At 37.7% G+C, this 24023-nt stretch overlaps 1 protein-coding gene across 10 annotated transcripts in view; it reads left to right on the top strand.

The window, feature by feature from the left end:
* The window catches only part of EMSY (EMSY transcriptional repressor, BRCA2 interacting), an 82179-nt gene that overhangs the window by 36650 nt on the left and 21506 nt on the right, over positions 1-24023 (top strand). For all 10 annotated transcript variants that reach the window (XM_060176775.1, XM_060176773.1, XM_060176776.1 and 7 more), the window contains 3 exons: positions 5531-5680; positions 9748-9918; positions 21260-21396. In XM_060176775.1, the coding sequence (XP_060032758.1) occupies positions 5531-5680; positions 9748-9918; positions 21260-21396 (458 nt within the window). The remainder of the gene's footprint in view (positions 1-5530; positions 5681-9747; positions 9919-21259; positions 21397-24023) is intronic.

Here is a 24023-nt window from a genome sequence, read left to right as displayed (position 1 = left end):
ACTACTGGGTCAAACAGGAAATAAAGGCTGAAATCAGAATGTTTTGAGAGTTCAATGCAAATGAAGACACAAGCTATCAAAATATTTGGGACACAACTAAGGCAGTACTGAGAGGGAAGTTCATAGCCATACAAGCACACATTAGGAAACAAGAAAAAGCACAAATAAACAGCCTGATTGCACATCTTAAAGACCTAGAAGAAGAACAAAGGAACCCTAAAGCAACCAGGAGGACAGAAATCACTAAAGTTAGGGCAGAAATCAATAACATTGAAAATAAGACAACCATACAAAAGATCAACGAAAGTAAATGTTGGTTTTTCGAAAATGTGAACAAAATCGACAAAACTTTAGCCAGACTCACAAAACAAAAAAGGGAGAAGACTCAAATAAATCGGATCATAAATGAAAGAGGAGATATCACAACAGACACCGCAGAAATTCAACATATCATACGAGGCTTCTACGAACAACTATATGCCACCAAGCTAGAGAACCTGGAAGAAATGGACGATTTCCTAGATACCTACCAAGTTCCAAAACTAAGTAAAGAGGAAGTAGATAACAGAAACAGACCCATCACAGATAATGAAATTGAACAGTTATCAAAAATCTTCCAAAAAATAAAAGTTCTGGACCATATGGTTTTACAAATGAATTCTACAAAACCTTCAAAGAAGAACTAATACCTCTACTTTTAAAAGTCTTCCAGAAGATTGAAGACACTGGAATACTCCCTTCTAGCTTCTATGAAGCCAACATCACTTTGATTCCAAAAGCAGACAGGGACTCAACCAAAAAAGGAAACTACAGACCAATATCTCTGTTGAACATAGATGCTAAAATATTGAACAAAATTATAGTCAGCTGGATACAGCAATATATTAAAAAGTTTGTTGATTATGACCAAGTGGAGTTTATCCCAGGGATGCAAGTTTGGTTTAATATATGTAAATCAATCAACCTGATCCACCACATCAACAAAAGCAAAACCAAAAACCACATGGTCATATCAATAGACGCAGAGAAATCCTTTGACAAACCACAACATCCCTTCATGGTCAAAACGTTACAAAGAATGGGAACAGATGATAAATTCCTCAAGATAGTGGAGTCTATAAATAGCATCCCTACAGTCAACATCATACTCAATGGTGAAAAACTGGAAACATTTCTCCTCAGATCAGGTACTAGACAGGGCGGCCCACTATCACTGTTACTATTCAACATAGTGTTGGAAGTTCTTGCCATAGCAATCAGGCAGGAGCAAGGAATTAAAGGGATACCGATTGGAAGAAAAGAGGTCAAACTCTCCCTATTTTCAGGTGACATGATAATATACATAAAAAACTAAGGAATCCAGCAAGAAGCTTTTGGAAATCATCAGGAAATACAGTAAGGTGTCAGGCTACAAAATTAACATTCAAAAGTCAGTGGCATTCCTCTATGCAAACACTAAGCTAGGAGGAATTGAAATCCAGAAATCAATTCCTTTTACTATAGCAACTAAAACAATAAAATATCTAGGAGTAAACCTAACCAAAGAAGTGAAAGGCTTGTATACTGAAAATTAATGAGTCACTACTCAAGGAAATTGAAAAAGACACAAAGAAGTGGAAAGATATTCCATGTTCATGGGTTGGTAGAATTAACATCATCAAAATGAATATACTACTGAGAGCCATCTACAAATTTAATGCTATCCCCATCAAGATCCCAAGCACATTTTTTAGGAGAATAGAATTAATGCTACAAATGTTTATCTGGAACCAGAAAAGACCCAGAATTGCCAAAACAATCTTGAGAAAAAAGAACAGAACCAGAGGCATCACACTCCCAGATCTTAAATTGTATTATGGGGTCATTGTCATCAAAACTGCTTGGTACTGGAAGATGAATAGACACACTGACCAGTGGAATAGAATTGAGAGCCCAGAAGTAAGCCCCCACACCTATGGACATTTAATCTTTGACAAAGGTACCCAGACTATTAAATGGAGAAAGCAGAGCCTCTTCAACAAATGGTGTTGGAAAAAATGGGTTGAAACATGCAGAAGAATGAAACTGAACCACTAAATTTCACCAAATGCAAAAGTAAATTCCAAGTGGATCAAGGACTTGGATGTTAGACCAGAAACTATCAGATACTTAGAGGAAAATATTGGCAGAACTCTTTTCCGCATAAATTTTAAAGACATCTTCAGTGAAATGAATCCACTTACAAAGAAGACTAAGGCAAACATAAACCTATGGGACTACATCAATTAAAAAGCTTCTTCACAGCAAAAGAAACCACTACCCAAACCAAGAGACCCCTCACAGAATGGGAGATCTTCACATGCCATACATAAGACAGGAGGCAAATAACCAAAATAAATAACTTGCCAAACTCAACAATAAGAAAACAAATAACCCCATCCAAAAATGGGGAGAGGACATGGACAGAATAATCACTGCAGAAGAGATCCAAAAGGCTGAGAAACACATGAAAAAATGCTCCAAGTCTTGGATTGTCAGAGAAATGCAAATAAAGACAACATGAGATACCACTTCACTCCTGTGAGAATGTCATACATCAGAAAAGGTAACAGCAGCAAATGCTGGAGAGGGTGGGGGGTCAAAGGAACCCTCCTGCACTTCTGATGGGAATGTAAATTGGTCCAACCTTTGTGGACAACAGTCTGGAGAACTCTCAGGAGGCCAGAAATGGACCTACCCTATGATCCTGCAATTCCTCTCCTTGGGATTATATCCTAAGGAACCCAACACACCTATCCAAAAAGATCTGTGTACATATATGTTCTTAGCAGCACAATTTGTAATAGCCAAAACCTGGAAGCAACCCAGGTGTCCAACAACCGATGAGTGGCTGAGCAAGTTGTGATATATATATGCAATGGAATACTCCTCAGCTATAAAAAATTGTGATTTTACCGTTTTCAGCTGATCTTGGATGGACCCTGGAAAATTCATGTTAAGTGAAATAAGTCAGAAAGAGAAGGATGAATATGGGATGATCTCACTCTCAGGCCGAAGTTGAAAAATAAGATCAGAAAAGAAAACACAAGTAGAACCTGATCTGGAATTGGTGTATTGCACCAAAGTAAATGACTCTGGGCTGGGTGGGTAGGGAGAATACAGATCCAAGAAGGATGACAGAGAACCTGATGGGGGTTGTATTGTTATATGGAAAACTGGGAAATGTTATGCATGTATAGACTATTGTATTTACTGTTGAATGTAAAATATTAATTCCCCAATCAAAAAATTAAAAAAAAATCTATATATATGTGCTCAACCGGGTACACCACCACCTGGCTCTGGTTTAAAGTCATTTAAGACTATTGAATGTATTTTTTTGCTTCCTAGTGCCTTAATTTCAATCATCTAAAAATAATACATTTAGGTTATATATGACAATGTAGTCTATCCCATGAAGCATTTCAGTGAAGTAAATATGCAGAATATATCACCAAAATTTTCTTTACTCTGCAATCATTTGTGCTGGAATTTATAGCTAGTACAAGAAAAAATTCTTTTATATTGGATTTTTTAAATTTGGAGATTCAGTGTAATAGCTATTAGATTTAAGTTGAATTTTATTCTTTTTAAATTCAGATTTAATTATTTTATGAGGGATAACAGTATAACTGTTGGAATTGAATCTTTGCTCTAGGCTTGCAAAACATGGTTTCCTCCTGAAGGAGTCATTCTACGTGAGATAAATCAAAAAGAGGACAAATACTGTATGTTCACATATATAGGTCGATCTTAAATTAAGGATAGAAGGGGAAAACACAAAGTGAAGCTTGGGCTGAGTGTGGTGTATTCCACCAAAGCGAAGGATTCTGGACGAAGTCGGGAAGGGAGGGGTAGAAAGGGCGTTAGAGTCTTGGTGTATGATGATAGAATAGGAGCTAAGTTGGAGAAGAGAGGTTTTGTAGACACCTGTCCCAGGAAGATGAGAAATTGTACCCATGTCCAACAGCTGTACTGTAAGGCCCTTCCTCCCCTCAAGTAAAAAGATTAAAAGAGAGAGAGAGAGATAAAAGCAATGGGAAACAAGGAACAAAAACAAACTAAAAAACATAAAAAAAAAATCATTTTACCACTATCCTAACATTTCAAATTTATATACTGCCTTCAAATCTTTGTTGACTTGCATATTTAATTGGGTGCAAATACACATGTATCTTTTATTTTATATTCTGTATTTGATAAAGTGAGCTATTAAAACACTTTTTTATTTCTTTATTGGGCAATTAATGTTTTACATTCAACAGTAAATACAGTAGTTTGTACATGCATAACATTCCCCAGTTTCCCATTTAATAATACAACCCCCACTATGTCATCTATCATCCTTCATGGACCTGTATTCTCCCCACCCACCCACCCCAGAGTCTTTTACTTTGGTGCGATATGCCAATTCCATTTCATGGTCTACTTGTGTTTTTGTATTAAAACACTTTTTAAAATATATATTTTATTTATTTATTTTCCCTTTTGTTTTTCTTGTTTTTTATTGTTATTGTAGTTATTGTTGTTGTTGATGTCATCATTGTTGGATAGGACAGAGAGAAATGGAGAGAGGAGCGGAAGACAGAGGGGGAGAAAAAGATAGACACCTGCAGACTTGCTTCCCCGTCTATGAAGCACCTCCCCTGCAGGTAGGGAGCCAGGGGGCTTGAACCAGGATCTTGACGCAGGTCCTTGCGCTTTGCGCCATGTGCGCTTAACACACTGCACTACAGCCTGACTCCGTAAAACATTTTTTAAAGAGTTTAAGAATAAAAGTAAAAAAGAGAATGTTCTTGCTCTTTATAGTTATTATTTATTCCCTTTTGTTGCCCTTGTTGTTTTATTGTTGTTGTTATTGATGTCATTATTGTTGGATATGACAGAGAGAAATGGAGAGAGGAGGCTAAGACACAGAGGGGGAGAGAAAGACACCTGCAGACCTGCTTCACTGCTTGTGAAGCAACTCTTCTACAGGTGGTGAGCCGGGGGCTCGAACCTGGATCCTTACGCTTTGTGCCACCTGCACTGCAGCCTGACTCCCGCTCTTTATAGTTTTTAGAAAAATCTTTGGTGTAGTTGGTAATACAGAAAAGTGACATTAGTTTTTACTTCTCATCCTACTTCTTCCATCCAAAGTATTTATTTAACTTCTTCTTCTAGCGTTTGCCATTTATTTAACTGATTTTATTTGAATGCTCATATGTAAGATGATCATAGTAAAATAAAACCCAACATTTTTAAGAACTTGTTAATAGCTTCTATATTATTTTAATTGTATTCCAAATGAGAAAAATTAGGAAAGCTAGCAATTTTAGTAGTGAAAATGTAATGGATTTCATCATTTTGGAGAAAAGCTTCTGTAGGTAAAACTGAATAAATGTGTGTAACTACTGACCTCTTGGGTTGGTACAGCACACAGTTTATTGTTTTTGTTTTTTTTCTTCATTTGGGGAAGGGACATATTTTAAATAAGTTATTTTGACATTTTTTCTTTTTTTTTTTTTTAAAGGTGTTAAAATCATCACACAGCAAGTTCAACCAAGTAAAATCTTACCCAAACCAGTGACAGCAACTCTTCCCACAAGTAGTAATTCCCCTATTATGGTGGTTAGCAGTAATGGCACAATTATGACAACGAAACTGGTAACCACTCCTACTGGTAAGTTCTTGAGTGTCAGTCCATTCATTCTTCATATGCATACATCATCAATAATTTATTTGAACCAGGAATGTGCTTGACACTAGGGCTGTAGAATTTGATAATTCTGTCTAAAGATTTTTTTTTTTTTTGATTGTTGCCAGGGTTATCACTGGGACTTGGTGCCTATAAGATGAATCTACTCCTCTAGTGGTCTTTTTTTTTTTTTTTTTTTAATAGAGACAGAGAAATTGAGGTGGGGTATCGAGAGGAAAATAGAGACACTGCAGCACTACTTCATTGTTTCTTCCCTGCAGGTGGGAATCAGAGCCTCAAACCTGGCTCCTTGTACGGGGTAACATGTGCTCTGTTGGGTGGCCCCAATTATCTGGCCCCAAAGATAATTCTTTCATCTTTCTTGACTCACTCCTCACAATGGAAATTAGGTTTTTTTTTTTTATTGTTCTCATCCTTCTTTCTTTATCTTTCTGCTTCTTCCTTTCTCTCTTTCTTTTTGATTTTATTTATTTCTTTTGTATACAAACCAATTGAGAGCAAAGCGAGAGATAGAGAGGGAAGGAGAGACATACCTGCAGGTGGGGAACCAGGGACTTGAACTGGGGTCCTTGCACATCGTAACATTTGTGCTCAACCAGGTGTGCAAACCATGGATTCTGTCACTGAGCTCTCAGAGTTTTACCAGACTACATTACAGCATTGTAAGCTTTAACACAGATTGAGAGAAGTTCAGTATGCATTTTCCCCAGATAGTAGAGCAGACAGCCAGTGCCCAAGGAATTGATACTATTGAACCAGAGTTCTGTGTCTCATCTCCTCCATTGGAAACTTCCCTATTTTTTATTCTATTGGGAGTATGGACCAAAATTCTTTTTGGGATGTAGAAGGTGGAAGTTCTGATTTCTTTTCTCTTTTCATTTACTTTCCCTTTTGTTGCCCTTGTTTTTTACTGTTGTTGTAGTTATTGTTGTTATTGATGTTGTTGTTAGATAGGACAGAGAGAAATGGAGAGAGGAGGGGGAGAGAAAGATAGACGCCTGCAGACCTGCTTCATCTCCTGTGAAGCGACTCCCCTGCAGGTGGGGAGGCGGGGGCTCAAACCGGGATCCTTACGCCAGTTCTTGCACTTCACTCAAGAGTTCTGATTTCTATAATTGCTTCTTTGCTGGACATGGACGTTGGCAGGTTAATCCAAACCTCCAGCCTGTTTCTTTCTGTAGTGAGGTAGGGCTCTGGAGAGGTGAGGTTCTAGGTTGAGGTCATCTGTTCAGGGTAGTCAGGATGGAATCATGGCAGCATCTACAACTTGGTGGCTGAAAGGCCGTACACTGGGAAGCAGGACAAAATGCCAAACTGAGACATTTTATTAAACAGTAATTGAGTTCTTATCCTTCAGTCTCTGATTACCACTATTTTACTTTCAGTCTCTGTGCTAAACCTTTTCTTTAAAATAATTTGTTATTAAGTCTACTATAACCTTCCCCACAAGCTTTTCCCCTTTGGTACAAAGTTAGTGTGTTTGTGTATACATATACATACATGTACTTGTGTGTGTGTATGATTCCTCACTATTAGGGAAAGCTGTGGAAAATAAATCATTATTGATGAATTAATACTTAAGCACTTGTTTACTAGTATGAGTTTCCTCTTTTTTTCTTTAACAATAGCTTAAATTGAAAAAGCCTTGGTAATCAGTAGATTCAAATTATATACCTTTCTAGCATATCTTTTAGGTTGTTGGAAAAGTCATGACATACTTTTCTATGTTTATTTATTTATTTATTTTTATATTTATTTATTTTCCCTTTTTGTTGCCTTTGTTTTATTTTTTTATTATTGTTGTAGTTATTGCTGTTGTCATCATCATTGTTGGATAGGGCAGAGAGAAATGGAGAGAAGAGGGGAATACAGAGAGGGGGAGAGAAAGATAGACACCTGCAGACCTGTTTCACCGCTTGTGAAGCAACTCCCCTGCAGGTGGGGAGCCAGGGCCTTGAACCGGGATCCTTAGGTCGGTCCTTGAGCTTTGCGCCATGTGTGCTTAACCCACTGCACTACCACTGGACTCCCTTTTCTATGTTTTTTTTTTTTTAAGTTTTTATTTATTTACTTTAGATAGAGACAGAAATTAAGGGGGAGGTAGAGAGGAGGGAAAGAGATACCTACAATACTGCTTCACTGTTTGTGAAGCTTTCCCCCTGCCGGTGGGGCTGGGGGCTTGAACCCAGGTTGTTGTATACTGTCACATGTACACTCTACTAGGTGCACCATCTCCCAGTACTTGATATTTTTTTCTTTGTTCTTGTTTTTATTTTTCTCATCAGGGCTATTGCTGGAACTCGGTGCTGGCACTATGAACCCACCACACCCAGCAGCCATTATTTCCTTTTTTTTTTTTTAATTTCTTTATTAGGTAAAACAGAGAAATTGAGAGAAGATAGGCAGATAGAGAGAGGGAAAGACACCTGTAGACCTGTTTCTCTGCTTGTGAAGCAGACCTCCTGCAGGTGGGGAGTTGGGGGACCGATTCTTGTCTTTGAACTTGGCAATATGTGAGCTTAGTTGGGTGAGCCACAGCCTGGCCCCTCCTTCATATTTTTCTACACAAAAATGTGTAATAACTTTTCTGATAACCCAATACTTGGTATTAGTTTTTTTTTCTTTCTGATCAAATATATGTGAGCAGTTTATACTAATTCTATGTTCTTCCTTCCACTGTTTCTGTAGTGATTATATTCTAAAAAGGTATAACTTGCTAACAGCATTGGGAGGAGGGGTTTTTTGAAAGTGGTTATAACAGTGATATTCTAACTATGAAAACCATTTTTTGGGGGGGGCTGGAGAGGTAGCTTACTTGGATAGTACATTCGCATTGTCATGGGCATGATCCAGGTTCAAGCCTGGCCCGCCCCCACCTCACTGAGGGAGGCCTTGGTGCTGTGGTGTCTTTTTCTCTGTCTATCTCTATTTCTCTTTCTGTCTCTCTGAAAAAATTGACTTGTAATGGTGAAGACCTAGTGATGACTAAAATAAAAGAAATTCTTTTTCATCAGAAGTTATCTTCTTCATTTTCCTTAAGACAAATAATTCTTTGGCATAGTATTTGTGAGTTATCCAAATTTATAAGAAACTGCTACAAGCTCATATAGTAAAACCTTTAACTCTGCTTGAGAAAAGAAAAAGTCATAAAAATATGAAGAAGACTGTAAATACTTCTTTGTGAGATGTAAAGATATATACTCTGACAGGTCAGTTAAAGTTACAGAATATTTTAAAGTAAAAGAAATATTCCTGGAGGGGAGTCGGGCGGTAGCGCAGCGGGTTAAGTGCACGTGGCGCAAAGCCCAAGGACCGGCTAAGGATCCCCGGCTCCCCACCTGCAGGGGAGTCGCTTCACAGGCGGTGAAGCAGGTCTGCAGGTGTCTATCTTTCTCTCCCCTTCTCTGTCTTCCCCTCCTCTCTCCATTTCTCTCTGTCCTATCCAACAACAATGACAACAATAATAACTACAACAATAAAACAACAAGGCAACAAAAGGGAATAAATAAATATAAAAAAATATTCCTGGAAAATCTTACTAGTTTCAGCTTTCATCTCTAGTAATGAAGAACAGTTATTTAAAATATAGACATATATAACAGGTAGCAGCATACAAAACAGTAAAAATTTATAAAAATATAAAATGTTGTTTAATACTGCCTCATTTGCTGAGTACTGACATTGGATTTGGCTCTGATATAGTATAAAAATACAGAGACCTTCACATCTGTAACAGAAATATCTAAAACACTGTGGCAGAAAAGATGATTAAGTTTTTTTTGGCAGAAAACTAGTAGAAGTGTAGTATTTGATGCAACACATTACAGCATTTTACATGTAAAATAAATTCAAATAGTTCTTCCTCTGTGCATCGAAAATTGGCTATAAATTGTTACTTAATATCTTGACACCTTGAAATTCCATTTTCATGTTACGGCTATGTTTATTACTTTGAGTTACAGTTGAACTGTATTAGCTATCAACTTTCTATAAGTAATGACACGTTTTCTCTTGGCTTTCCGTTTTTATAGGCACACAGGCAACCTATACTCGGCCAACAGTAAGTCCATCAATCGGTCGGATGGCTGCAACCCCTGGAGCTGCAACCTATGTGAAAACTACCAGTGGCAGCATCATTACAGTGGTACCCAAGTCATTAGCTACCTTGGGGGGCAAGATAATTAGCAGTAATATAGTTTCTGGTAGGTATATCTGAAATATGTTACAGGTATATGCGACTCACAACAAGAGAAAAAACATGTTACTGTTGAATGGTTCTGTGGCCTGTTTTCTGCTTTGAAATCAAGAGCATTCAGAGGTGGAGGGATAGTTCATCTGGTAGGGTGCATGACTTCTCAAATGTGGACTAGGTTTTAGCACTGGCACAACATGCTAGTGCCATGTCACCAGGGGCAGCTCTGATGCTGTGGTGTCTCTTTCTCCATCTAAAATAAAAAGGATGAAAAAAAATTAGAGGAGTGAAATAGCCTATGTGTTACTCTAGCACCGCAATAAACAATCTAGAGCTTCGCTTTTAGACTGAATGTTCGATGACGAAGTGTAGTTTTCATTGCTAGTGTGATATTTTTGGTAGTTCTAAAGTAGAAATTACTTTCAGCTGTTTTAAATCAACTTTGAAAGATTATGATTTACATTAGCACACATTTTTTCAATTTCAAAGTAGTTCTTCCTTTGTCAGTCCTTTCAGGCTTTATAATTCTGCTATAGTTTCATTCTCAATTTATAGTTTCAGATAGATTTGAAGTTAGAGAGATGGAATTGTCCTGTATAAAACACAAGATAGATAGATTTTTAAAAAGTATTGTTTGTTCACCTAATTATGTTGACGCCTCATAGTTTCAGTTACTAATGTCACTTTATTTATTTATTTATTTTATTACCTTCATTCATTTATTGGATACAGACAGCCAGAAATTGAGAGGGAAAGGAGTCCTGTGGACTTTAGCTAGCTACCATTTTTGTAGACTAGTCATATTTTCTTTGTCCAAGGTGAGTTCTAATATTTTAAAGTCAAGGGACTAAAATTCCTGCCAGTAATGTGAGATTGCTGATAAGTTCGCATGGGAAAAAAAAAAAAAAAAGCAAAGCAGGGCATGGTGTTGGCATAGAACTCTTTATTTAAAGCTGTTAATTTTGGCTCTACTTTTAAATGTAAGTGAGAAAATTCGACATTTGCCAAACTGAAGGTGAAACCATTAGGAAAGAATCATTATACTAACTGTTTCAGAGGTTTTTTTTTTTTCAAATAACAGTTAAAACTCACATTATAACTTATTACTTGACAATGTCTATAAATAGTGTAGAGCACTTAAACGTTTTTTAAAGTGATCATGATTTTATAGATATGTAATATTTTATGACTAAAAGCATTTTTATTTACTTACATATTAATTCACAGTACCAAATAGTATAAAGTAAGGCCTGTATGCTATGAGGACCTCATTTTCAGATCATATTCACCATTTAGCTGCTTTGTACCAGGTTAGAGCAATATAAGCAAGAACGTTTTCTTTCTTTTGTTTTTTTTAAATTGTTTTAGTAGGGAAATAATAATTTATAAAGCAGTTGTTGCATGAGTAGTTTTTTATCTCCCTCTGATGTGTCTTTACATTACTCCTCTAACCAGCTTAAGTCCTCCTTCACCACTGTTCACTGCATCCCAGTGCTCTCTCAACCCCCTTCATACAACTCCCACTACAGTCCTTGACTTTGTTACAACAGACCATATGAAGTCCTGTGTTTTCCCTTTCTTTCTTGTTTCTTATGTTCTGCCTGTAAGTGGGATCATTTGATATTTGTCCTTCTGACTTACTTCATTTAACATAGTTCCTTCAAGTTCCATCCAAGCTTGTGGCAAAGGGTCACTTCTTATAGCTGAGTAATATTTCATAGTTATATTTCATAGTAATATTTCATATGTCGCAACTTTCTTAGCCACATATCTGTTGGGCATTTGGGTTATTTCTTAGTTTAAGGTGTTAACACCTAGGGCTGCTGTGACCACAGGGATACATAAATATCTTGATGTAGGTGTTTTTGTTGTGTTTGGCTAAATCCCCAGAAGAAGAAATGCCAGATCATAGGGTAGGTCCATTTCTAACAGCAAACACATTTTCCTAAAGCAAAGAGGTAGTGGTGAAATTTATAATCATATATATATATATATATATATATATATATACATATATATATATATATATATATGTATCTTAACTGCCTTTGTATTTGAACGCAGAAGAGCTGGTGGTTAGTTGCTGTTTCTAGTGTATGGGCATACATGAGAAAGGTTCTTCAACTTTTTTAGCACTGTAGAATAAACTGGTATGAAGTTGAAATTTTTTTTTTTCATTACAAGGAGTTCATTTTGTGTTTATCTGGTAGATTTATTTTAAAGAACTTTCATTTAAATGAATGTTACACATTCAACGTTCTTTATAAATATAGTTCTCTTGCTTTATTTTTGTTCCATGATACTAGGATTACTAGTCATTTTTAAACCTTCATTGATTTTTCACAATTGACTGGCAAGCCTGGTAAGATGAGTTTAAACTATTTTGTCTTTCTCCATGAACAGATGCTGGATTATAGAATCCTCTACCCCAACTCCTGTAAACCTCCACCTCCCCCTAAACCATGCTTTTCTTAAAATAGACTCTAATGAGGGCCAGGCGATACCTCTTCTGTTAGAATGCACATTTTATCATGTGTGAAAACAAAGGTTCAAACCTCCAGCTACCACATGGAAGAACGCAAAAGGAAGAGTTCCTCCCTCCCTCCCTCCCTCCCTTCCTTCCTTCTATCCTTCTATCCTTCCTTCCATCCATCCTTTTTCTTTCCTTCCTTCCTTCCTTCCATCCTTTTTCCCTCCCTCCCTCCTTCCTTCTTTCCCTCCTCCTTCCCTCCCTCCCTCCTTCCCTCTCTCCCTCCTTCTCTCCCTCCCTCCTTCTCTCCTTCCCTTCTTTTCCCTTTCTTTCTCTCTCTCTCTCTCTCTCTCTTTCTTTCTTTCTTTCTTTCTTTCGCCCACTATCACCTAGAAAATAAGAATAAGGGGTGGTGGAACTGTATAGGCATAAAACCCTAGTGAAACCCTGCCAGGAAAAAAAAAAGGCTCCAATGTGAAGCTTAGATTAAGATTAGAAAGGTTCTTCTTCTTCTTCTTCTCCTCCTCCTCCTCCTCCTCCTCCTCCTTCTTCCTTTTTTTTAAAAAAGATTCCCCTTCATTGTGGGAAATTTGGAAAATATAAAGGTACAAAGAAAAAATACTATATACCTTTTTTGCCTCCAGGGTTATTGCTGGGGCTCAGTGTCTGCACTATGAATCCACTGCTCCTGGAGGCTATTTTTTTCCTTTTGTTGCCCTTGTTGTTCATTGTTGTTGCTGTCATTGTTGTTGGCTAAGACAGAGAGAAATCAAGAGAGGACGGAAGACAGAGAGGAGGGAGAGAAAGATAGACACCTGCAGACCTGCTTCACCACTTGTGAAGCAACCCCTCTGCAGGTAGGGAGCTAGGGGTAGGGTGGGGGTGGGGGCTTGAACCAGGATCCTTACACCAGTTCCCACCATGTGTGCTTAACAGGTGCGCTACCTCCTGGCCCCATATTTTTAATTTTTTTCATTGCCACCAGAGTTATTGTTGGAGATCGGTGCCTACACAACAAATCTATCACTCATGGTGACACTCAGTTGTTCACTCAGTCAGAACACTCAGTTGTTCTTCCCTCCTGCCTCCCTTTCTAGACAGAGAGAAATTGAAAGTGGGGATGGGGAGAGAGAGAGAGAGAGAGAGAGAGAGACTGATTTTCAGTACTGTTTAATTGCAGTACTGTTTAACTGTTTGTGAAATGTTTCCCATGTAGATGGGGACTAGGGACTCGAACCCGGATCATTGCACATGGTAGTATGTATACTATACTACCTGTCCCCTTAAAGACATCTTTTAAAAGAACGATTGTAATGCATCAGTGTAACAACTCATGATTCAGATGTGATTCATAGTTGTGTCTAGTGTCTGGATCTTTATAAGACTATGTAGAGATAGACTCTCTGATATGCTGTGAGCTAGGTCTTCTTCTTCTTCTAGCGTTTGCCAGCTAGGTGTTATGGACTAGGTGTTAATGATGCATAAACATGTATATGAAGTGCATTCTCTGCCCCAAACAATGCCTTTAAGTGAATTTGGATGGCGCGCGTGCGCGCGTGCGTGCGCGCGTGCGTGCGTGCGTGCGTGTGTGTGTGTGTGTGTGTGTGTGTGTGCGCGCCCTTCAGATAAAAAGACAGACAGAGAGGGTGAAGGGAAGTACTGTAGCACTGAAACTTCCTCTGTAGTGGTAAATGCCAGGGTCAAAATTGTTGCAGGCATGCAAAGCAGGCACACTATTCAGGTGAGCCATCTTGCTTGCCTGTCTCCATGAAAAGTGCTTAAACATGAGAAGTGTAGACCGAGTACTATAAAGCATAAAGAAGATCTTTAAGAAGTGAGTTGTGCTTTTTTTCAATATAATACGAAAATCATCTGATATAGAGAAATAGCTCGCTGGAACTTTAAACTTGGATAATTCCATAATTCTAGTTTTCTACTGTATTCTAATTTAATATAATGCTAAGTTTATATAGCTGTGTCTTTTTCTTTTCTTTTCTTTTTTTAAAGAATTTATTTACTTATTCATGAGAAAGATAGGAGAGAAAGAACCAGACATCACTCTTGTACATGTGCTACCGGGGATCGAACTCGGGACCTAATGGTTGAGAATCCAATGCTTTGTCCACTGCACCACCTCCCAGACTACTTTCTTTTGTTTTGTAACATACTTGTATACACCATTTTGTTAAGCTGACAGACTTTGTAATTATCTTATAAACTGACACACCTATAATGAAAAGGCTAAGCATTTTTATACACATAGGTATAATTCACTTGTTAAATAAGCTTTGTCAAAAAAGTTGTCTTTGTACTTTGCTGTAGACTTAAAGTATGCCTTACATTTTCTTTCCTTTCTTTTGCCTTCAGGGTTATTGCTGGGGCTTGGTGCTTACACCATGAATCCACTGCTCCTGGAGGCCATTTTTTTTTTTTTTTTTTCCATTTGTTGCCCTTGCTGTAGCCTTGTTGTGGCTATTATTATTGTTGCTTTTGGATAGGACAGAGAAATGGAGAGAGGAGGGGAAGACAGAGAGGGGGAAAGAAAGATTGACACCTGCAGACCTGCTTCACTGCCTGTGAAGCGACTCCTCTGCAGGTGGGGAGCTGGGGGCTCGAACCAGGATCCTTACATGCTTAACCCTCTGCGCTTCTGCCTGACCCCCATATTTTATTTTCTTAAGATAGTTTTTTAGGATTTGTTTTCTATTTATATTTAGATATTACTTATTTTTTATTAATGATTTAATAATGATTAACAAGATTGTAAGATAACAGGGACACAATTCCACACAGTTATATTTTGAGACTTTTTTATTATTAATGAATTAAATTAATATTGACTTACAGAGTTACAAAGCTTTAGGAATATAGTTTTGTAAACACATGCACGTGCACACGCGCAATTCACTGCACCCACCATTAGAGTTCCTGTGTCTCCCTCCCCTCTGATAGTCATCATAGTTCTTGAAGTGTTTCAGAGATACTTTCGTCACTTTTTTTGAAAGTTTATTTGCTTTAAGTATCTATATTCAACATATGAAAGTTCTATTTTTCACTCTTTTTTTTTACTTGCTAATAGAGTTGAATTTCCAAGTAGTATGCCTCTGATATTAAGATCCTAAAGTATTTTATTTATAATTTTTTTTAATCTATTTGTGGTTTGAGGTCTGACATCTGACAAGTCTTCAATCCATTTTGAGTAAACTTTGGCGTCTGGTGTTAGGAGATGGTCTAGTGTCTACATACGGCTATCCAGTTTTCCTACCACTTTTCCTCATTGAATGTATTTAGCTCCATTGTCATGTCTACATATATGTGTGTTTATTCCTGGACTCTAGTCTGTTCCATGAGTCTGAGTGTAAAGTTTATTTTCTTAAGAATACTTTTATTTGACAAAATATTTGGTCAGACTGCAGTGCGAAAGGTCATATGCATAATCACATATGAGGAGTTAGAGTTAAAAATTAGTTTACATAATTGATAAAGCTTAGTTTTTTTCTTTTTCTTAGTTTTTTTTTAAGCTTAGTTTTTTTTTATTTATTCCTTTTTGTCACCCTTGTTTTTTATTGTTGTAGTTATTGTTGCTGGATAGGACAGAGAGAAATGGAGGAGGGGAAGACAGAGAGGGGAGAGAAAGATAGACACCTGCAGACCTGCTTCACCGCCTGTGAAGCGACTCCCCTGCAGGTGGAGAGCCAGGGGCTCAATACAGACTCCTTATGCTGGTCGTTGCTTCGCACCACATGTGCTTAACCCGCTGCGCTACCGCCCAACTCTCCCTTTAAGCTTAGTTTTTGTGACTCCAAAGAGCTCTTCAAATTACAAATAAGGAAAATAAGACAATATAGTATGTCACCTTGTATTGGTGGAATACTAATATGGCAAGTATATTAGAAAGATATAATAAATAGTTCCAGAAATTAGTATGTAATTAGAATTTTCTTGTTTTTCAGTTTTATTTATGTAGCTAGTTAGGATGCTAAGATTTTAGAGGATAAAATAATTAAATTCTGTTTAATTTTTCACTATATTAGTTACTGTTTTTATGGAGTACTTCCATAATCACTTGGCAAATGATATGCAAGTCTATAAAAGAAAAATAAGACTTGCCTGTTTGCATAGGCTGATGTTGTTTTTGACAGGTTATGTTGTTTTCAATGGGCTGGCTTCATGTGCGGGTAACAGACGACCAGGGACTCATGGTTGAGCTGTAGGCAGTATCTCTTTATTCATGCAGGACGCAGCACAATCTAAGACGAGCTAAGTTAAACTCAAAGTACAGTACAGTAAAACTCACAATGCTGTCTTTATATATACTTGCCAAGTAAGGTGGAAACAGGATGTGACATAGAGAGGGTGGAGAGAAAAGTGACTGGTGAAAATCAGAGTGTGACAAAGAGGGGGCAGATTAGGCGAGAATCCTATCACTGAACCACAAATGCCCTGGAGGGAGGGTGGAACTTGTTAACAGTGGTTATGTAAATAGAATAGTGTTAAGCAGGGGGGATTTAAACCAAATGAAACAGAAGGGGTCTCATGCATACCAACAATTCCCCCTTTCTTTTTAACTAATGGCCATTGCGGGGTGAACAGAAACGTATATCGTACAGGCGTTTTCAAAAGAACTAGCATATGACATGGAAAATAAAATAGGCGAGCAGCAATAACCAGTGTGATGCCAAGTGGAGCTTTTCTTGCCTCAAAGGGCAAGGCCTAACAGGCGAAAGGGCATTTCTTGCCTCTGGGAATGCTTCATGCCTCTGGGGGCATATCTTGCCTCTTGGGGCGCTTCATGCCTCTGTGGGCATAATCTAATAAGGAGGGGGAGTTTTCTGCCTCTGGGACAGAGCCTGCAGGTGAGGGGACATGGTCTATAAAGTCTCAAGGCAACTGGCTGAAGTTAGTCTTTGAGAAACACAGCAGCGTGTACCAGTAAGTCCGATGGAGGTGTCAGTCCAAAGTAGCTGACCACAGAAGAAAATGCCATAGGATGAAACGCTGCATGTCTGTCTCGATGGGGAATGTCGGCCACCAGAATTCTGCTTTTCTGTAGAGAGTGATCTTTGGAGTCTGTGAATCTGTTTCTTCAGGTCGTGCCAGGTCTCATCATTGGTTTCCGGGGGTGTGTTGTAGTCATTCCATCTTGTGGGTGATGTCAGAGAACAGGGGTCCAAATGGATTTCTGGGAATTCCATTTGAGTAGATGTTTTTTCATGTGAAGACTTGACAGCTGAAATTCACTTCCTTGTCAAACAAAACTTGTAGCAGATTAGAAGTTTACTATAATTGATAACTCCATTAAAATTGGAAGTCCTTTCTAGTATGATTTTAAGGTTGTTTAAACAGTTTAAACTCAATAAAATGTGGAAAGGTAAACAGAAGAACCACGGTTAAAAGCCTCAGGCATGAGAATAATTGACATAATCATTGCACTATCTGCCCCACCCATAACTCATACAGTTTTCAGGATTAAACGTTTCAGATTCATGTCAAGACGTAAAAGAGAAATCAAAGGAGGGAAAAAACAACTTTTTGGATTTTTTCTGGATGTCTCTAGAAATCATGGCTGCGTCCAGCATTTTTTTTTTAAGTCAATGTCAAACAAAAATTCAGTCATTCAAATCATTCTCTTATGAAACGCAACTTGAACTAGATTATCAAGATCTCACCATGTAGGATTAAGAGTCCCCGGAGGGCGTCCTAGTCCAAAAAGCTCCTCGAAATTCCATTTAGGGTGTTTCTGACTGTTCCTGCTGGATTGCTTCAGGCGCCCATTTTTAAAAGTGTCTTCCCATTGAAGAAAGAATCCAATCAGGAGAGTAGAACTAACCACGTGTCTCCATACTTGGGAACTGCCAGGGTACTCGAGAATGTTCTTCAAATTAGAGTAGTCCTTCTCCACGGGAAACATTCGAGAAGAAGTCCAGAAAGTCCCTGTGGAAATCTCCGAGCATATCCCAAGGTCTACGATCACAGTCATAAAGAACCAAACTGTGGCCCGGAGCAAAATGTAGTCCTTTTCCTCAGGAAACATGGGAGAGGGAATCCAGAAAGTCCAAGGAGAAATCTCCGTGCATCTCTCAAGCTCTATGATCCCGGTCATAAGAAACCAAAGTTCCCGGTCAGGGAACCGAAATGTGGCCCAGAGTAAAATGTTCCAGAGACAGAGAAACTGTCTCATAATGAAACAGTAGAGGCTTTGGCAAACCTCTTCGTAAGTAAAAGAGAAGACCATAGTGCATAGGTAGGCAAAGTCTTCACTTATCTGGGAGTTGTGCAGGTCTGGTCCCACGTTGTGGTGCCATATGTTGTTTATGTCGGGTTGAGCTTCATTGACGGGAGACAGATGACCAGGGACTCATGGTTGAGCTGTAGGCAGTATCTCTTTATTCATGCAGGACGCAGCACAATCTAAGCTGAGCTAAGCTAAACTAAAGGTACTCTAAAACTCATCCCCTGCCATTTCTCCCCCTAGTTGCCTACTTTGGACTGAGACTTCTATCGGACTTGCTGGTATACCCTTTGAACACTTTAGACAATTTTACAGCAGCTTTTTTCCCTTCATGTTGCTGGTTTTTCATAGACTCACCCTGAGTAGTTCATAGAGTTTACACACTGTTGCCCTGGGCATTAGATAAAAGGAAAGGGGGAGATGCTGGGAAATTGTGCCAATGCAGTCACATCTGCCATGTTGTCCCCTCAGGCTACTGCTAGTTCCTGCGAGAGTTGGGACATTCTCGGAGTGCCTGTTCAGCCATGTTGTGCCCTCAGGACATTGTCTATATCTCCGCGATATCTGGAGTGCTGTGGTTACTCCTCCCCCCTCCCATTCTCGTGAAAGCTACTCCTATAAAATCCTTTCTTCTTCCGCACCTCTCTCTCTTGCCGGAGCTCCACTCTGGTGTTCAGACGCAGGAAAGGTTACTACGTGAGGCGGCCATTTTCTCTACCTCCACGTGGCCCAACCTGCTTCTCTAACACCCAACTCTGAGATGCCAGCGCGAATAAAGATTTGTGTTTCCTCTTCGCTCCGGACCCTCTCTCTCTCTTCTCTGCAGCCCGCGCACTACACCATCTGGCTCTACAACAGGTTGAGGAAAGTGTAGGAGCAACAGTAGCATTGGGACTGATGCTGAAGTATCAGTGTGGAAACCAACAACTGAAAGAGTGGTTTACGTTGGATAATCCTGAATATTAAAGTTTGTTAGAATCTGGAAAGCTAGGCAGAGGAGTATGGGCTTTGTGGGTAGGTGGTAGGAGGCCACAGAGAAGTTACTTGTTAGAGTTTATGAGATATTCTGTGGAGAGGGAACTAAGATCAAACTGGAAGCTTGAGGGCCAGGTCATATAAGATGTTAAAACCCAAGAGAGGAAATTGGTACAAAGTATAATAGTGGTTGAGTCAACTTTTGACCAATTTCATATGTTCTCAATCTTGACATAATGAAATAAGCTTTTTTCCCCTAAGGTTGCTTGTTATGGTATCATAGCTATTTTCATGACAGAGAAAATTGAAAAAGGGATATAACACAGGAAAACCAGAAGAGATAAGAACATGTCTTTTGAGCTGGCAGTAACATTTTAAAAGAAGACATAAGTTGGTGATAAGTTGAGTTCATTCACATAGTTGTAAAACTGTTACTGAATCCTTGACATGTAGTATGTGTTAAGCAGTGAGGAATCAGGAACCTGAAAAGATAGAGCTCAAGGGACTTTCTCTTTAGTGGGGATACAGGTAATTATGTTTGGATCAGTAGATATATATTTACTGAGTAGCACTTAATAGTTGAAAATATAAATATGTATTTATCTGTAAACTTAATATTTTCATATCAGACTTCTTATCATGTAACATGTGTACATCACAGGAGCATATATGTTTACTCTGTGACTTAATTTGTCAGTTTTTATTTTGTTTTTGTTGATTACAGAAATACATGTATTATATTTTTTCATAGATTTTCTTACTTGAATTCTGATATGTATTTTTTTCTTGAGGAAAAAATATTTGTCATAAACTAGATATTCTGATTTGTTTCATTTGTCAGAAGAGGAATATTGATGGTGAAACTGATTTTTAATTAATTTTTTTATTTGTGATTAATAGTAGTTTATAAAATTGTAAGATTACATTGTATAGTTCCATACCATCGCCACCACCAAAGTTCTGTATCCCAACCTTCTTACCTCCCAAGATAACCACTAGAGTTCTCACAAGTTTTAGAAACAATTTGCTTCCTTCTATTTTTTTTTTTTAAGTTCATGTGTATCAAATCTCTAGATTACACAGATGAGTGATACCATCTGGTAGTTGTCTTTCATCTCTTATTTCTTTAAGCATAATCACCTCCAGTTCCATCCACTGTGTCCCAAAGGATACAATATTGTCTTTTTTTTTTTTTTTTGTAGTTATAGAGAATATATGCTTAACTTGCTGCGCTACTGCCTGGCCCCCTTATTTCACAGAATATATATCCTATAACTTCTTAGCTTTTGGCATCAGCTGAGACTGAGCGTGTTCAAGGTGCTATGGCTATAGACATCCCATAGCTTGTTTAGCCAGTCGCCTGTTGATGGGCATTTAGGCTGCTTCCACAAATGCAGCTATGGACATAGGGATGCATATGTCCCTTAGAATTAGTGAAACTGATTTTTTTAAATTGAATTTGATGGGTAGGTTCTCTGATTCTGGGGATGATAAAATTAATCCTTAAAATTCTTTCATTCTAGGATAATTGGAACTTACTATTCTAAGCCTTCCTTTTCATCTTCATTATCTTGTCATGACATGTCATCTAGAGGTATTAACTGTGTACAGCAAAACAGAATTAAACATCAGTAGTCCTTAACTCAGGCCTCCTTTTCTTCCCCCTTTTCAAAGGAACGACTACCAAAATCACTACAATCCCAATGACTTCCAAACCCAATGTGATTGTTGTGCAAAAGACTACAGGAAAAGGAACCACCATTCAAGGCCTCCCAGGCAAAAACGTTGTCACAACATTGCTAAATGCTGGAGTAAGTAAGAGCTTAAACTGCAGATTTAGCAATCAACTGAGAATTTTAAAGACCAGCTATATATATTTACATAAGGACTTACCCTACAATGACTAGAATGGCTTAATTTACCACTACTGTGATACAATAACTCTTAATAACACCATCTACTAATGCCATTTTTCACAGCAATTTCTAAAGTATGTTGCTAATAACCAGGTTGCTTGTCACCATGATCTAGACACTAAGCTTGGTCCAGTGGCCTAACTACAGGGAAATTTCTGTTGGAGGACAGTTTTATTCCTATTTATGATCAATAGCTATTGACCTAGCCTGGGCAAAGAGAAATATTTGGGATTAGGACTAAATTAATGGGTAAGAATTTGTTACTTTAATTTGTGTTTTGAAGTAGTTAAAAAAAACTCAAATAACAGATTTATTTATAGTTCTAAAGATAGGCAAAAGATAATGGAGTTGGACATACCTGGGCTTTAATATTAAGTACCCTAGTTGTTTGACTTTGCCTAATTTATCAACTTTCCTAATGCTTAATTTCCTCATTATATGTTGAGGTGATGACTGCTACCAGTGAGTGCTCACTGATAGGTTGCTCTTCTGTTGTGTCTCACCTCTCTCCATCTCCTCTCCACTCTGTAGCTTGAACTTCACATATTTGTGATTGCTGCTTCTCCAAGGCGGACTTTTTCATTCAGGTAGAGAGGCAAAGAGAGAGGTAGACACACCACAGCACCATGTGTTACTACCATGTCGTGTTGGGGCTCAAACCTGAATTGAGTGCCTGGTAAGATGCACACCCTACCTGCTGAGCTATCTTTCCAGCCCACAGATAGCTGTTTTGAGAATGTGCATGGTATATAGGAAGTTGTCAGTAATACTTTTTTTTCTAATTGTCATTGTGGTAATGTCTCAACTAAGCTAGAAAATATAATGCTATACTTCTTTGAAATCTCACAAAAACTTGCTTGATATCATAATCTACAGATTGTTATGAGTCAGAGTTCACTTAATAAGTGAAAAGGTAAACCAGGTTTAGAGTTCAGATTTTCTGATGCTTTTATGATCTGGTTTATAATTTCATAGAACCTAATAGATAATATGTGATGGTTTGTGCCCTAGGTCTTATAGGCAAACTGATCTAAGAGTCATGTATGAATCTGTTAAGTGTATTTGATAGCAACAGTTTATCACAGGAAATGAGAATAAACTAAATCAGAGCATAAGACCACTCTGCTTTCTAAACGTGAACCTGTACTAACCTCTTAGACACTTCTGAATACCTACATTCACATGACAGGAAGAATTTTTCAGACAATAGCTTAGTAGTTGGTTTTGATTATTTTTGAGTGGTCCCTTACTCAGAGATTATCAAACTATTTGATAGGCATGCCCACTAACAAGTGACTCTTTTCAAAGATGTTTGCTGTGAAGGTGTATGTTAAACTAGGCAGCCACATGATTGGTAGATTCATGTTTCCCTGGGATAATTACAGCAGTAGCCTGTTTGCCTTAGTACTTTGTATTTCAAAGGTTAGAAGGCTGTACATTGAGATAGAGATAATTAAAATTAAGAAAAACTGATAAAGTGAAAATGCCTAGTTCCTTTTTAATTTTATAGACTCTAACTTTTAAAATGTCAACAATGGAATAAAATTGAATTTTAATTTACTTTTAGTTCAAATACTGACTCTCAGTGACCAGAAAAGTGATGTTTAAGAATGTAGTTAGAAATGCAGAAAATACTGAAAAGACATAAGCAATATTCTTAATAGGTTAAAGTGATAATAGTAACACACTAATTAAACAGTATGAGAAAACACTGAATTTTCTTTTATATTTTCCTATGTAATCCCAGAGATTATCTAATATATATTAGATTATATATAAATATATATATTTTAAGTTTATTTTATTTTATATGTTTATTTTTAATGAAAGAGAGATGGATACAGAAAGAAGAGAGACCAGAGCACTGATTGGCTCTGGTATGCAATGGTACTGGGGATTGAACCTGGGAGTTCAGTCATTTTGCATAACCATTGTGCTGTTTCCCTAGTCCACCCAAACTTTTTCATGTATACATCCTGCTATAAATTCTTAGAATTTCATATTTGGAGAGCTTTGCATTGCAGAGTTTACTTTGTATATATTCATTTAGTTATTGGTGAAACAATACTTTTTTAATTACATAAATGCTTGTTTCATAGAAAGTAGAAAGTAAAGAGAAATGTGGGTACATAGGACCTATGATCCCAACTCTTAGAGATAGCATTTTGAATGTTAGCATTTTGAAATATGGGGTTGGAAAAGTCACAACACATTTTTCCATAGAAAAGCATAGAAAAATATGACATGACTTTTCTAACGACTCAACATCGTTCTAGAATTTTCTGATAATTGTAATATATGCATTCTGTGAATTGAATAATATACTAATTAGTCTTACATTGGGTAATTTTTTAATTCATCAGAAAGGCCTTTGGACAGAAAGTTGGTCAGATGATGTCTAAGTCATTTCAATTAATGTAGGATTTTTGATCACCTGGAAGCAGACCTTATTGCAGAATTTACAGTCTTTTTCCATCATCCTTGTAGAAACTTTTCATGGGTTTTCAGTAAATATCCAGGTT

This window comes from Erinaceus europaeus, chromosome 17, assembly GCF_950295315.1.
Source record: "Erinaceus europaeus chromosome 17, mEriEur2.1, whole genome shotgun sequence".
Classification (NCBI taxonomy): Eukaryota; Metazoa; Chordata; class Mammalia; order Eulipotyphla; family Erinaceidae; genus Erinaceus; species Erinaceus europaeus.
This window is presented reverse-complemented; position numbering and strand designations above follow the sequence as displayed.